Source organism: Citrus sinensis, chromosome 9 (assembly GCF_022201045.2).
Source record: "Citrus sinensis cultivar Valencia sweet orange chromosome 9, DVS_A1.0, whole genome shotgun sequence".
NCBI lineage: Eukaryota > Viridiplantae > Streptophyta > Magnoliopsida > Sapindales > Rutaceae > Citrus > Citrus sinensis.
In genome coordinates, this window is record NC_068564.1 from 19,755,155 (window position 1) to 19,771,859 (window position 16,705).

Here is a 16,705-nt window from a genome sequence, read left to right on the forward strand (position 1 = left end):
GCAAAAGCAAAGTGATAGGATAGATAAACAGTAAATATTGTTCTAGTACTGGATCTAACCACCGTGATTAAGTTACGCTTTAACCGAAGTGTGTTTAGATCTTGTTATAATCCAAATGACTCAACGAGATTTTAATAACGCATTAAATGAGATTAGATTATGCTCTAATACAAATGAATTTAAATGATGCATGATAAACAGTAACTTTTGATGAGACAGTTTGAAGAAAATCATCCATTCTGTATATCCAATCAAAAATATTATCAAGATTGATAAACTTAGAGAATTTTGAGCAAAAGTTATTTTTCTCTTAGAGGAGAATTCCCATTATTTACTATGAATATAAGCTTATGTTTAGCCCTAAACATAGCTAAACTACCATATACAGAACTATCTAAATTAGCCTACAGCTAGTATATCCTAAATAAGGAAAACATAAAAGATTTACAATCATAAAGATAATTCTTACAGCTGTACATGCATAGAATCTGCTAATTCCTTTGACATCCCCCCTTAAATTGATGCTGGTAAATCTACAAGCATCAATTTGCTAACAAGAAATTTATGTCGCTAACGTGTCATGGATTTGGTGAAGATATCTGCAATCTGTAGAGTAGTGGAGATATGCGGGAGGGTGATAACTTGGCAGTCAAAGGCTTCTCGAATAGAGTGGCAGTCAACCTCTATGTGTTTCGTGCGGTCGTGGTAGACAGGGTTGGCTGCAATTTGGATGGCACTAGTGTTGTCAGCATGTAGGGGAGTAGGTTGATATTGTGAGAAACCAAGCTCTGTTAAGAGACCACGCAACCAAATGATCTCGGAGCAGGCTGCAGACATGGCGCAGTATTCTGCCTCAGTGGATGATTTGGAGACTGAGTCTTGCTTTTTGCATTTCCAAGAGATAAGGGTAGCACCAAGAAACATGCACCATCCCATAGTAGCTTTTCTCGTGTCTGGGCAGCCAGCCCAATCTGCATCACTGTAGGCTTGTAGTTGGAGTGAAGAACCAGTAGGGAAGAATAAACCGCGGCTAGGAGTGCCAAGAATATATCTAATGATGCGGCGGACTGCGGATAGGTGGAGATGTCGAGGGGCTTGCATGAACTTGCTGACAGTGTGGACATCATAAGAGATGTTTGGGTGGGTGATAGCTAGATAGATAAGACTACCAACCAGCTTCCGATATAAAGTAGGATCTTGAAGTAGTTCCCCTTCATCTTGTCGATATTTCACATTAAGTTCCATTGGGGTGTCAACAGAATTTGTGTCCATAAGTCCAACTAATTGAATTAAATCCTTACTATACTTGTGCTGATTCAAGAAGATACCTTGAGTCTGATGATGCACCTCTAACCCCAAAAAATAGGTGAGTTGACCGAGGTCTTTCATGTGAAAAGTGGAGTGCAACAAATTCTGAAGTTTAGAAATTGCCTCCATATCCGAACCAGTTATAATGATGTCGTCCACATAAACAAGGAGAACAACGATGCCCTTAGATGTCTGTTGGAAAAAAAGAGAGGAGTCATACTGACTTTGAGTGAGTGAAAAACTTAAAAGAGTTGATCGAAACTTTTCAAACCATACTCGCGGTGCCTGCTTCAACCCATACAAAGAATGTTTTAGTTTGCAAACATCATTAGGTGAGGAAATAGTCATACCGTAGGGAAGTTTCATGTAAATTTCCTCCTTGAGATCACTATGTAGGAAAGTGTTCTTTACATCCATTTGATGTAAAGACCATGATTGTGATGCAGCAAGGGCTAGTATTGTTCGAACAGTAGTCATTTTGGCTACCGGTGCGAAGGTCTCATCGTAGTCTAGGCCATATTCTTGCTTGTTGCCAAGAACCACCAACCGAGCCTTGTAACGATCTATGGATCCATCAGAACGCAGCTTGATAGAAAACACTAACTTACTACTAAGGGGTTTCGCAGATGGAGGACATGAAACAATATCCCAAGTCTGGTTTTCCTCAAGTGCAAGAAGTTCTGATTCAACAGCTTTTCGCCAACATTCATGCTCCATTGTCTGTTTATATGATGAAGGAATAAGAATAGAAGACAAAGTGGCTGTCAAAGATAATGGAGAGGTGAAACCATACCTATCTGGTGGTCTATGAACCTGAGTACTGTGTCTGAGAGGTTCAGGTGCAGTTGCTGGAACTGGATCAGCATTTAGGGAAGTTACTGGAGGGGGCCTGAGAGGTACTGAATTCTTGCGTCGCTGATAGACTATGAGGGGTTTAAAAGGTACAGAATTTGCAGAAGGGTTAATAAACTTTGGCAAAACAGAAAATGAAGGGGAAAAATCGTCCTGGTGTGCGGAAAAAAAATACTGATTTTAAAAAAAAATCACATTTCGAGAAATCCTTATACGACGCAAATTTGGATCATAGCAAAGAAAACCTTTTTGGTGCATAGAATATCCTAGAAAACCACATTTCACAACTTGGACTGTGATTTTTGTGCGTTCATGTGGAGGAAGATGAACATAGCACACACAACCGAAGGTACGGAGATGGGAGTAATTTGGTGTATAGCCAAATAACCGAAAGAAAGGGGAGACATGGTTCAAGGAAGGAGAGGGCAATCCATTGATGAGATAGACAGTAGTGGAGAGAGCTTCACACAAAAAACAAGAGGGTACAAATGACTCTAATAGAAGAGTGCGGACAACATCGAGAATGTGACAATTCTTTCTTTCAGCCACCCCATTTTGTTGAGGGGTTGAAGGACAAGATCTTTGAGAAATTATACCATTGGTGTGCAAAAATTCTTGAAATAAATGAGACATATACTCACCCCCATTATCAGAGCGAAGAATTTTGATATTAGTAGAAAATTGGGTCTGAATATGTGCATGAAAAAGCTTGAAAACAGAAAACACTTCATCTTTAGAATGTAGAAAATAAATCCATGTGAAGCGACTATAGTCATCAATAAAAGTGACAAAGTACTTGTAATTAGCATGAGATGTAACAGGCGCCATACCCCACACATCACTATGGATCAAATCAAAAGGCTGGACAACATTTGGTGTGTGAGTGGGAAATGGCAGAATTTTACTTTTTCCAAGCTTACAAGAATTGCAATCAAATTGAACAGCACTAAGAGATGGTGATCTTTTATTCCCAAGTAAACCAGAATTTAGCAAAGCACGAAGTACATTAGAGTTTGGCTGTCCTAGACGCTTATGCCATGCTCGATAATTAACATTAGTAAAATTACAAGTGATGACAGGCAAAGAGAAAAATGGAGACTCAGCAAATTGGAGAGGGAAAAGACGTCCTATTTTAGGCCCCTTGGCAATCATCTTCCCTGACTGCTGATCCTGCACAACACAACAAGATTTAGAGAATTCTACTTTACAATTATTGTCAACTAACTGACCCACTGAAACAAGATTAGTGGTAAGACCAGGAGAGACAAAGACATTGGTTATAGAAGAAGAAACATCACTAGTGGCTGTGATAGGTAAAGAGTTGCCATCAGCTGTATGAATTTTTAGATTTCCAGGGTATTTACTTACATTGGTGAGGAATTTAGCATTGTTTGTCATGTGATGGGAAGCCCCAGAATCAAAGTACCAAGGAGATGTAGTGGGTGATTTACCTGAGAGTCCTAATGAGGAGAATGCAGTAATGATCATTTGTTGAATCATTTCTGGGGTTACAGACTGAACAGGAGTAGGAACACTTTGTGTCAAATGTGCTGTATCGACAGAACTACCAGCACTAGAAGAACCAACTGAGGTAGCATATGCTGTTTCAGATTTCTTAGGGGGTCGAATAGGGCATTCCTTGATGATATGGCCATCCTTTTTGCAGTAGTTGCAGAATTTTTTTGAACAATTTGAAGTGTAATGTCCAAATCCTTTGCAACAAAAACATTGAACTGTAATTATGTCCCTACCTTTTGGCTTGCCTTGAGCTGCATAAGCCATAGGAACAGAAGTGGATTTTTGTTGTTCCATGGTGTTTTGAGTAAGAAGTCATTGCTCCTCACGAAATAAGTCATTGAGACATGTATCCAAGGAAGGGACAGATTCTCGGTTCATAAGATTAGACCTAGTGCTTTCAAATTCAGATCTCAATTTCATCAGAAACTGATCCCTCGTAGTAGTTTCATGTACAAATTGAACAGAATTAAGACCTTCGGGAGGTAAGGTAGCATAGATTATATCAGTATATTCAGCCCAAAGATTCATGAAGCTAGAATAAAAATCAGAAATAGAGAGACTGCCCTGTTGGAGATTGGCTAGCTCATGTTCAAGCTGAAATCGACGAGCAGTGTTGGTTTGACTATAGAGTTTCTTCAGATGATTCCACATTCCTACTGCGGTCTTGAAGGGTCGAAGATTCAAGATGAAGTTGGATTCCACAGATCCTAGAATCCATGCCATGATTTGAGCATCCTTGACCTCCCACTTGGCGTGCCCATCCTAGTCTATGTCTTTGTCAGGGGCAGGTTTCCTGCCATCAACATATCCCCATAGATCTTTGCCTTTGACAAATATCTCGAATGAAATGCCCAGGCTGAGTAGTTTGTGCCATTAAAATGGATAAAAAAGGCATCATACTTGTCTGAAGACATGAGGCTGAGATAACTTGATAAAAAATAACTAAGAACAAGAGAATGAACTAGGAAGAAGAGAATTCAGAACTGAGGCTCTGATACCATGATAAACTCAGAGAATTTTGAGCAAAAGTTATTTTTCTCTTAGAGGAGAATTCCCATTATATACTATGAATACAAGCTTATGTTTAGCCCTAAACATAGCTAAACTACCATATACAGAACCATCTAAATTAGTCTACAGCTAGTATATCCTAAATAAGGAAAACATAAAAGATTTACAATCATAAAGATAATTGTTACAGCTGTACATGCATAGAATCTGCTAATTCCTTTGACAAAGATTACTATCAAAATCTAGCATATCTTCAAACTCATTGAAATAATATGAGTTTTGATGCTCTATCTTTATCATTTTTTCCTCAAATTAAAAAAAAATCAATGGAAAAATTGTAGATAACCTGACTTTCAAGGTTAGGAGTTGTCAGTGGCCAATGTCCGTGGTTTTATGAGAAGCAGTTAGATCTACAAGCTGTGATTGTGAGGAGCACGATGGTAGCCGCGATTAGTCAGACTCGCGATGGCTTTCACAAAATCTAGCTTGAAGTGGCAGTAGTTTATAGTGATGTGGCTTACGGTTTTGTAGTGGAGATTCAACGGCTTTTTGGCCATGGATGGCTAGGCTTATGCGCTGATTGATAGATATTATGGTAGTGTAAATTGATGGAAAATAGTGGTGGTTTGGCAGTGGCAAGTGGTTGGAGAACTCGCAGGTTTTGGTGTTTCGCAGAGGCTCTGGAGGTGGATGGGGGTGGGGTTGGCTGGGATTTGATAGTTGGTGGCTGACGAGTCAAGTGGTTGCAATGATGGCCAGGTAGTGGAGATGGTGGTGGTGGTGGGCAGCGGTTAGTTTTGATAATTTGGGATTTTTTATTTTTCTATTTTTTTCAGTGATAGAACTCACGAGGATGGATATGTATAGCCAAGAATGTTTTACAATTTGCATAGAACTGCTCTAATACTAACTGATAGAGTAGGGTAGTTGAAGCAGAATGATAAGGTAGATAAACATTAAATATTGTTCTAATATCTAACTAAATAAACTCGATTAGACTACGCTCTAATTGAAATGTGATCAGATCTCATTTTAATCCAAACGATTCAATAAGATTCTAATATCGGGTTAAGCAAGATTAGATGACACTCTAATCCAAACAACTCAACAAAAGAGATTTTCATAAATAACCTCAAAGGAAATTTTAAAAGAGGGATTTTATTGAATAATTGAAGTTATGAAAAGAATAACAAAACCTCTCTATTTATAACAGAATAAACCTACTTCCCTAAATTAACTTTAAAAAAATTAAATTACAATTATAATAGAAATAATAGACTAAAATACATACCATAATTGACTCTAATTAAATAAAAAATATTAAAGAACTAAAATAATAAAATTCTAAAATCTTAAAATAATGACATGCATTATTATGTGTGATATGTGATATGAAACTCCATTTTTGTATAATTAAAATTGGATGAGTAGATTGTGTATATGGAACTTAATGGCTAGTACTGCTGTGAATTGAATTCTTAAACAATATATCCACAAGAATGCTTAATTGAGTAGTTTTTAAGTAATTTTATTTAACTGAGTAGATTCTTAAGAAGGTAGGGGATAAAAAAATTAGTTTAACTTTGCTTACTCACTAACCTTTAAAATAAAGTGAAAACAAATATATTTAAAAAAATAATGATAAAATATCTCTAAACACATCTTTTTTCTTTTTTTAAAATTATATTTACAATAAGAAATTGTAGGACTCGAGCTACTCCCTCAACCAGTCTTTTGTTCTGGGCAAGCCCGGCCGGTGGTAAACATTTGCAGGCTTTGAACGAACTCTCTCTTCTTCTACCTTTTGGAACATGAATTGTAAAATGCTAATGACTACACAAGAATGCTACCTCAGTTATAGCAGTGATGCTGACGCGATCACCTGATGAATTAAAATAAATTACAAATGAAAGTTTCAGAAAGATGAGAAAGTTTTCCTACTGTGTTGGTTGCCAACACAACTTGTAATTAATTAGTGATGCTGAGGTGGTGCTGTTGGTTAATAAATAAGTCACACACATGTTCCTGTTTTCTATAAATATGTGACACATGGCAGTCATTTCAATTTTCTTTTTCTTTTTACTAATTAGAAGTAAAACCAAGTTAACCTTCAATTTTCTTTTAATGATATACCTATAACGTTTAATGTTCAATAGTTTTTCATATTTACATTACTTAGTTAACGCTCATATGTTGGTTTCTCGCTCTTATGAATTATGATTACTTCTCTTAATAACTTTAACTAGTCATATAAAAAGGAACATCAAGATAATTTTTTTTTTATAATGTATATTATAGCTCACTATTATTTATAATCTGAAATATATTGGGACAATTTAAAATGAAGCCTGCTGAAGTGGAATTCCAATTTTTACCCTCATAAAATTTTGGAGAGAAATCTATTTCACTTGGTGGGAATGATCTACCTCCACCAATTTTTTAACATTGGGGGAAGAATTGAGTCTCAACAATGGGTGGACTCAAACCTATGCACTCGAGATAATAATCTTTAGTTTAAAAATTTTAAGATAGATCTCAAAAAGATGAATTATATATAACTCAACACAAATTAAGGACTGATTTAGGATTGAGGTTGAAACACTATAAACCACTTATTTTATAAGTTTTGATAAAAACAATACTTGGTAAATTTTTAAAAAACTATTTACTTCATAAGTTTTTATGTTTTAACAACAACATTTAAAAGTAGATTGGGTTGCTTTTTATAACTAGTTTATTAAATAAGTTACCATACCTTTTTAAACTTCCTATTATACTCTTAATATTTTAATAAAAAATAATTATATCTTATTTTCTATAAATCCTAATATATTAATAATAACCTAATATATTAATAAAAAGTAATTTAAATTTATGTCTATTTTAACAATTTTAATTAGTATTTTCATGCCCTTTTAAAGTAGGAGTTATATAAAAAATAATTTAAAACCAATAAGATAAATTAAAGAGATCAAAATATCAAATATCAGTGATCATGAAAATAATTCTATGGGTCTTAATGCTTTTATGCTGCGTTTACTTTTTGGATTGGAGTGGGAATCCTGAGGAGTGGGAATTCTTGGATTAGGAGTGTGGAGTGGGAGTGGGAGTAGGGTGTTTACTTAAATTAAATGAAAGTATGGATTGTCAATCAGAATCCCAATTATTTGTTTACTTTGTCTTGGATTGGGAGTAAATTATTTTAAATTATAATTTTATCCTTATATACAGAATTATAATTTGTAATTAAAAAATTAATAAAAAATATATTTGGAAAATAAAATAAATATTTTATTATATTTATAAATTAATAATAATTACTAATATTCTTAATTATGTAAATCATAATTTTTTATTAATTTTAATTTAAATTATGTGAATAAAAATTATTAATAATAGCAACACAAATGAAATATTATTATTGATAATATAGTACAAAATTAATATTTTTTAGAATAAAATATTTATTATTATTAATTAAATAAATAATTAATATTTATTAAAATTAATGTTTAATATTATTAATTTAAATATAATATTTGTTTGAGGGAAAAATAGGAAAGACAATAGAGCGCCACGTGTCAACCAATGGAATGATTTCAGCACAATCGGAGATACCCTGCATAATCCGAGGTGCCCGGCATGACTTGAGGTACCCCATATAAATAGAGGTACCCTGCACAAATAGGGGTATCCCACACAAATAGAGGTACCCCATACAAATAGAGGTATCCCATACAAATAGGGGTACCCCGTGTAATAGGGGGTACCCCACGTAACTCGAGGCACCCGGCAAAGCGGATGTAAGAGAATCCACCAAAAATATCCGCTATGAGAAACGTCTCCGCCTCCTAAAAGATATTATTTGATTTTGTCAGAATTAGGAATCAAGAACGTTGTATCAAAAGGGGGGGACAGCCGCCTGCTACCTCTGCCAAAAGTGAAGGACACTGTCCCAAGGACAGTGGTCCCCAGCCGCCTACCCGACAGCTATTGCAGAGGTACCCCGGACCACTCTCCAGCGCGCGCCACGTTCTCAAAAGATGAGATACGCCGCGAACATGCACATAACGGCCCCAAGAATCATAAAAGCGGTAAAAGGACGTTAGCCAAAAAGGGTACGCCACGTGGCAGATAAGGTACTCCATATATAAAGGCGCCTAGATTTCATTCTCCATGAGGCTTCATTCGCCCAAAAACACTCACACTCCAAAAAAGAGGTTTTCTTCAACCTTAAACCCTAATTTACAGAGAGCTAGCTAGCTCTCTTCGCCATAAAAGCTTGAGTTTGCTAACTTGAGCGTCGGAGTGTGAACGCCGGGGTACCCCCGGCTTCACCTCTAACCTCTATTTCATTGTTTTGCAGGCGTGAAGCTCATTTTGAAGGATACCTCTCTTGTTTCTGATCTTCCACCATTGTTACCACTCTCTCTCCCTTTCTCACCTCCCCCAAATCTTAGATACACCGCCCAACACACAATAAACCAGTGAGGTACCCCATCTCCCCTCAAAATAACAAATTTATTGTTCTAGATTGGTTTGACTTTTCTTACCCCAAAACCAGTTGAAAACAATTGGCGCCGTCTATGGGGAAACGCGCAAAAATCCTCCTCCACAGTTACCAAACTAGTTGTTGTGTGTACTCCAATACATGGCACCTGACGTACCTCCCGAAGGTTTAATAGGGGATCCTACAAGGATGAGAGATGACAGCAGCAGTGAAGGTAGTGATCCCGCGAGAAGGGTAGCCTGCATCAGTAAGGGCAAGGGTGTCAAGCAATCGACGGGTGTTCGCCAAGAAGAAGAACCTATTTCGCACAAGCGTTTTGAGGATCTTGCCCACGCAATACTTAAGGCAGTCGGATCTTGGGCACCTGAAAGTTCACTTCCACCAGTGACGCCATTAGTGTCAGTAATTACTTTTCCTGACACTTATTAATTGTGTCAATAATGCTCCAGCCAGAACACACTGACACTAATTTTTAGTGTCAGCGATTTTTGTGTCAGTAATTCATGTCATTATGGTATCACTAAAATAATGACACGATAGCGTTAGTATTTAATAATACTATTTATATGTCAGTAATTTATGAGACTACAGTATCAAGAGCACACTGACTCAATAACATCAAAAATTATTACTGTTATTTTAAACATTTAGTGTCAGTATTTAGTGATGTTATGATTCTTTTGGTTAATAGTATACTTTGATTTTAATTATATTTTCCTATTTGTTTTACAACTGAAAGAAAACTCAAAATATATTAAATATACAAAATCTCGCAACACAATTGCATAAGAAACATCTCAAATACATCACTCAAATTCATATCATTCAACTACATCATTGTTTGGAAAAGAAAAATATAAATACTAAATTAAGTCTTGGACAAGCTCTTAACAACCAAGTACTAAGTTAAGATTCAACAAATATTAACCAACAAAAAGAAGCACATAATGTCATTGAACATCCACAAGCGGCTTCATTTTTCTTTTCCCACCTACAAGTACATAAAATCAATTAGTATAGCACAAAAAATAATTCTTGAATTTTTGGGAGAAAAAACAATCAGGCCAATTTCAGTGTTCAAAGAGACTAACAAAGAATGGGGCAAAAACAATACATATCTCTCTTAGTGCAAGCTAATTGTAATAGGTAGTATTGTGAAGAATATTTATTTGCTAAGAATTGAATTTGAGTGGATTTTCCTACAGATCTATACACAACTCAACTTAAGAAGAATAAAAAAATAAAAAAAAAATCCTAAGGATTAAGAAAGATAAATGGAGATTTATTAGTATACATCCAAAATTAGAAACTCATTAAACAATCCAGGGGTAAAAATTGAGGAATAAGAATATAGCGTATCTCAGGATAAGACCAAAGACATAATAACAGAAACATTTGAGGCAAACAACTACAAAGTTTTTACATAATAACCCAAAGCAAAGCAAACCATTATAAAATTTTTACATAATAACCTAGAAACAAAACAGACGAAAATTGGGCAAGTCCATATCCCAAACCTCTGTTAGGAAAAATGTGTTCAGCAGACTCATGGCTCCAACAATAGAAATTAACCCGTACACAACAAAACAAATTAATTGATATAAAAAACAGTCAAAGACAAAGCCAACTAAGAAGATTAACTAATTTGGAGATTGAATTACATAGTTATTTTTACAAAATATAGCGTAAGCCCATTGTATTTCATAGTAAGCAACTGCAAAAATGCCTAGAGGCAAATTCATAAAGGAACAGTAGATAGAAGAAAAAAAAGACGAGGAAATAAACAGCATGAAACAAACAAATCACCTAACACATCATGGGGAATTGACTTGTTAACGTTAAAGAGCAAAATAAAACTTGGCGCCTTCATCCGAACAAGAACAGACGCTTACCCCTTCCAGAGAATGGCTTAGGTTTTTCTTTAGAGTTTGAGGCTGATTTATAAGAATATGAAGAAGAAATGATTATGGAAGTTTGATAGTGATCAAGGATTGAATATTGGGCTTAAAATACAAATTGGCAATGAGGGCTGGTTTTCGATGACGACCAAGCTATGGTCAGAAGAGGGGTACCTGAGGCCAGCAAGCCAAAGCCTAGGCCATCGGGTACCCGTTCTAAGTTTCAAACCATGGGCTCCCGCGACGAGTGTTCCACCGCCTCTTGCAATTCCCGCAGCAGCCAGGGTACGAGGCGTGCAAAGCGTACCCATGAGGATCTCCGTGAGAAGTTAAACGCCAAAAGGGCTTCTCAAATGGCGGCAACATCATCGGGTACACCGAGGGTACCCCTCGAACTTGTGGAAAAGATGGAGAACTTGGAAGCCCAAGTGAAGCTCCTCTCCGAGAAGCAAAACATCACAGCTGCACCAAACCCAATGACCTACCAATCGCCATTCACTATGGAGATTAGGACGGCAGCTCTCCCCGAGGCGTTCGCCATGCCTCAGATACCCCAATACTCGCGTACCACTGACCCCTCGGAGCATGCTGAGCTATACCGTGACCAAATGCTTATCAAGGGTGTAGATGAGAGCGCCATGTGTAGGATGTTTACGCACACACTCACGGGCCCCGCGAAGTCATGGTTTCGCTCTTTGAAAGCGGGTAGCATATCTTCCTTACACCAATTGTTACCCGAATTTACTAAAGAGTTTTCCTATGCTTCCACTCAAGATAGGGTAGCCTCCAAACTTGCCTTTATCAAGCAAGGGGAAGCCGAGACTTTGGCGGAATATGTAAGTCGTTTCCACCAAGAGGTGCTGCGAACCGGAGCATTTGGAAACCAATACACATTGACCCATTTTGAGAAAAATTTACGGTTGGGCAAGTTATGGCGTTCTTTTCAAAAGAAGCGCCCACTCTCATATGGGGAAGCTCGTTCCCGGGCGTTGCAGCAGGTGGAGATGGATGAAAAATGCCAATTGAAGCGCCAAGAAGATAAGGCCGATGTTACAAAGAACAAGGAGAAGCCCAAGAGGGTGGAGGCCCCAATACCGCAAGTACCCCGAGCACGGAGCCCTCCACGGGCTGCCCTGCGGGGACGAGGGTATAACCCTCAGGGTACCCCAACCTCCAAGATCGCCGCCACCGGATCAGCGAGAGCCACCACCGAGGCCTCGGTACGAATCTTACCACCCACTGAATCGATCCCCAGAGCATATCTTCTACCATATTCGGGATAACGGCCTCCTCCGTCCTCCTAAGCCAATGAAGAAGTACCCCCAACATGAAGCGTAGCCTGAAGTATTGCGAGCTCCATGAGGACTTTGGTCATAGCACAGCCGAGTGCTTCACCTTGCGAAAGGAAATTGAATCTTTGATTCTCAGCGGGTACCTCAAAGAATTTGTTGCTGGCATGAGAGAAGCTCGGAAATCTGAGGAACAGGATAAAGGCAAGCGGGTAGCTGATGGCAGTCCCGAACGAGAGGTACCCCCTGAACACAAGAAAGGCGTGTATGTCCGAATGATCATGGGCGGACCGACTTTAGCGGGCCAATCTAGGAGGGCTATCAAAGGCTATGGTCGATCGTTGTCGATAACCACCAATATGGGCAGAGAAGTCAACCTTAATGAATGGGGTACACCGAAGGTACCCCACCATCCCCCGCCTATCCTTTTTACAGAAAAAGATGCGGAGGACATCTCGTACCCCCACGACGATGCCTTCGTAATTACGTTGAAGGTTGCCACTGGTAAGGTAGCAAGAACTCTTGTAGATACCGGCAGCTCCGTTGACATCATTTTCAAAAGCGCCTTGGATCAACTATTGATCGAGTCGCCAAAGATCACCCCATATGCTACGCCTCTTATTGGGTTCGCCGGAGATATGGTTATACCAAAAGGCATCATTACGCTCCTCGTTACACTTGGTAAGGTACCTCACCGTATTGTTCATATGATTGATTTTCTTATTGTAGATCACCCGGGTGCCTACAGTATTATATTGGGTAGGCCGTTCTTAGTAGCAACTAAAGCAGTGGTATCCATGCACTACCTCGCCATGAAAGTCCCGGCCGCCCAAGAAATTATCACCATTAAAGGGGACCAGCAATCGGCTCGTGGATGTTATTCCGTGGCCTCCAAAGTCACTTACCAAATAGCTTTCGATTCGCCAATGAAGGGATACCCCAGTAGCAGCCAGCCCACACCTTCCCCCTCAAAGCGAGCACTTGCTAGACAGTGGAGAGCAGTACTCAAAAAATCTCCTCAGGTAGTCCACCCGCGAAAACAGTTGGAGTCTTCACCAATGGGGGTAGAAGCAGTTACGGGAGATAGCTCGAGCGTACCCCACGGGGACCAGGAGGAGCCCAGATGTGAAGTTGAGGCACCTTTGGATCCCCGAATATTGAAAGATGAAAAGCGGGGTACCCTAGTTGAAGACCTTATTTCAGTGTCGATTTGTGCCACCGACCCAACAAAGACAGTGAAAGTAGGCTCCAACCTCTCGGAGGAACAAAGAGAGAAGCTCATCACCTTCCTACATGAGCACCACGATGTATTCGCTTGGTCCCACTCGGATATGCCGAGTATCCCACCTTCACTCTCTTGTCACAAACTCAATGTCAGCCCGCATAATAAACCGGTCAAACAGAAGCGTCGCGCCTTCAACCAAGAGAGGTACGATGCAATTGAACAAGAGGTAGACCGCCTATTAGCAGCGAGATTTATCCGGGAAGCAGTGTACCCCGATTGGGTGTCCAACGTTGTTCTTGTCAAGAAATCAAACGGAAAGTGGCGTATGTGCGTGGACTTCACCGATTTGAACAAGTCCTGCCCCAAGGATAGCTTCCCGCTTCCCCGGGTGGACCAGCTGGTTGATGCAACAGCGGGGCACGAGATGCTTAGTTTTATGGACGCATTCTCCGGGTACAACCAAATCCCGATGTATGAACCCGATCAAGAGAAGACGGCCTTCATCACCAACCGGGGGTTATACTGTTATAAGGTTATGCCGTTTGGTTTGAAGAATGCCGGGGCTACCTATCAGCGGCTAGTGAACAAAATTTTCAAAGAACAAATCGGGCGCACCATGGAGGTGTACATAGACGACATGATCACCAAATCGGTGCATGCGGGGGAACACCTAGGGCACCTCAGAGATACCTTTACCGTTTTGAGAAGACACGAGATGCGGCTTAACCCTGAAAAATGTGCATTCGGGGTCACCTCGGGAAAATTCCTCAGGTTCATGGTACAACAACGGGGGATTGAAGCCAACCCCGATAAAATTCGCGCAGTTCTTGACATGAAATCGCCGAACACCATCAAGGAGGTTCAAAGCTTGGCAGGCCGGGTAGCTGCCCTGAGTCGCTTTATCTCCAAGGCTACCGACCGGTGTAAGCCTTTTTTCAAAGCTTTGAAGACCGGCAAGAAGCTCCAATGGACACCCGAATGCGAAGAGGCTTTTCAAGAACTGAAGGGGTACCTCGTGAATGCTCCAGTACTTGCCAAACCTGAGCCGGGAGAGGTGCTTCTGTTGTATCTCGCCATATCCGAGCATGCCACCAGCTCTGTGCTACTCCGAGAAGATGAGAATGGGGTACAACGACCTATTTACTACACTAGTAAGGCTATGGTTGATGCCGAAAAGAGGTACCCCACCTCTGAGAAGATCGTTTTGGCATTGGTTGTCTCCGCACGGAAGCTCAGACCATATTTTCAAGCTCACACCATTGCAGTCGTCACCAACCTTCCCCTCCGGCAAATCCTTTAGAAGTTAGACATGTCTGGAAGGCTTCTCCGATGGTCCCTCGAATTAAGCGAGCTCGACATCATCTTTAAGCCTCGTTCAGCGATTAAAGCCCAAGCCATCGCTAATTTCATTGCAGAGTTTGCCAATGACTCAAGCGGTGACGGTGATCTGAGGTACTTGTCGGATACCCCATCCACCGATGAAGGGGGGCAAGTCTGAAAAATATATGTAGACGGTTCCTCTAACTCACACGGAAGTGGTGCGGGAGTTATTATAATCGACCCGAATAAGATGAAAATATGCTACGCTTTGCAATTTGGATTCAAGGCCTCAAACAACAAAGCAGAATACGAGGCCATCATAGCGGGGTTGAGGATGTCGAAGGCTTTGGGAGAGAAAAGGGTACACGTCAAGAGCGACTCTCAGTTGGTGGTAAGCCAAATTACCGCACAATATCAAGCGAAAGAGGAAAACATGAAGGGGTATCTCGGAAAAACCAGAGAGTTGATGTCCCAATTTTGCGAGGTTAAGGTGGAAATAGTACCCCGACTGGAGAACAGCGAAGTCGACACCCTAGTAAAAATGGCGTCCCTTGGTGTAGCTCAGTCAGCTGGCCCCATCACGACAGAACACATACCCGCCCCCAGCATTGATCCCTTAGAACCGTTGGAAGTAGGATCACTGTCCAACGAGGTACTTTGGATGGAGCCTATCATAAGGTACCTCAATGACGGAGACCTCCCCTCAAATAAAAGTGAAGCAAGAAGACTAAAGTATAAAGTCGCGTGGTATTGCCTGATCCAGGATACCCTATACAGAAGAGGGTTAACTCTTCCTTACCTTAAATGCTTGGGAAGTGATGAGGCCGAGTATGTCATGAGGGAGATACATGAGGGCATTTATGGCAATCACTATGGAGCACAATCACTGGCGCAAAAAGCTCTCCGGCAGGGGTACTACTGGCCTACAATGCGGGAAGATGCCAAGCATATGGTACGAAGCTGTGACAAATGCCAAAGGTTCGCCAGGGTACCCCACCTACCCCTAGAGAAGCTAACAGTTATATCTTCCCCTTGGCCCTTCGCTATATGGGGAGTAGATCTCATTGGACCGCTGCCTACCGGAAAGGGGCAAGCAAAACATGCAATCGTGGCGGTAGATTATTTTATAAAATGGGCAGAAGCGGAGCCACTAACAAGCATCACAGAAAGGAAAACCACCGAATTCATTTGGAAGAACCTCATTTGCAGATTTGGAATCCCCAATGCAATTGTCAGTGATAACGGCAAGCAATTCGATAATGAAAAATTTCGAAGCTTTTGTTCGGAGTTGGGGATAGCCAACCAATTTGCTACACCTGCCCACCCCCAATCTAATGGGCAAGTCGAAGCCGTTAACAAGATTATCAAAGGTATCCTGAAGAAGAAGCTAGAAGAAAGAAATGGAGCATGGGTAGACGAGCTACCTAGGGTACTGTGGGCGTACCGAACTACTCAAAACACTTCTACCAGGGAGACCCCGTTTTCCCTCGCATTCGGTGTTGACGCAGTGATTCCAGTAGAAATTGGGGTACCCTCTCACAGGGTTGAATACTTTGATGAGGCCGAGAACACCTCCTTGGTTGCTTCAAACCTTGATTTAGTGGCTAAAAAAAGAGCTAGAGCATAACTGAGGACAGCCATATATCAGCATCGCATTTCGGGTCTATACGAAAAAAGGGTACGCCCTCGATCCTTCAAGAAATGAGACTTGGTCTTGAGAATGGTAACTCAGAACACTAGGGTACCCTGCGAAGGTGCTTTCGGGGCAAATTGG

The 16,705-nt window shown here is 40.2% G+C and overlaps 1 protein-coding gene across 1 annotated transcript; it reads left to right on the plus strand.

Annotated features, from left to right (window-relative positions):
- Positions 1–11,252: 11,252 nt before the first annotated feature.
- LOC127899915 (uncharacterized) lies at positions 11,253–12,380 on the plus strand. Its single transcript, XM_052434062.1, has one exon. It carries the CDS (start codon positions 11,253–11,255, stop codon positions 12,378–12,380), a length of 1,128 nt encoding a protein of 375 aa, XP_052290022.1.
- Positions 12,381–16,705: the final 4,325 nt, after the last annotated feature.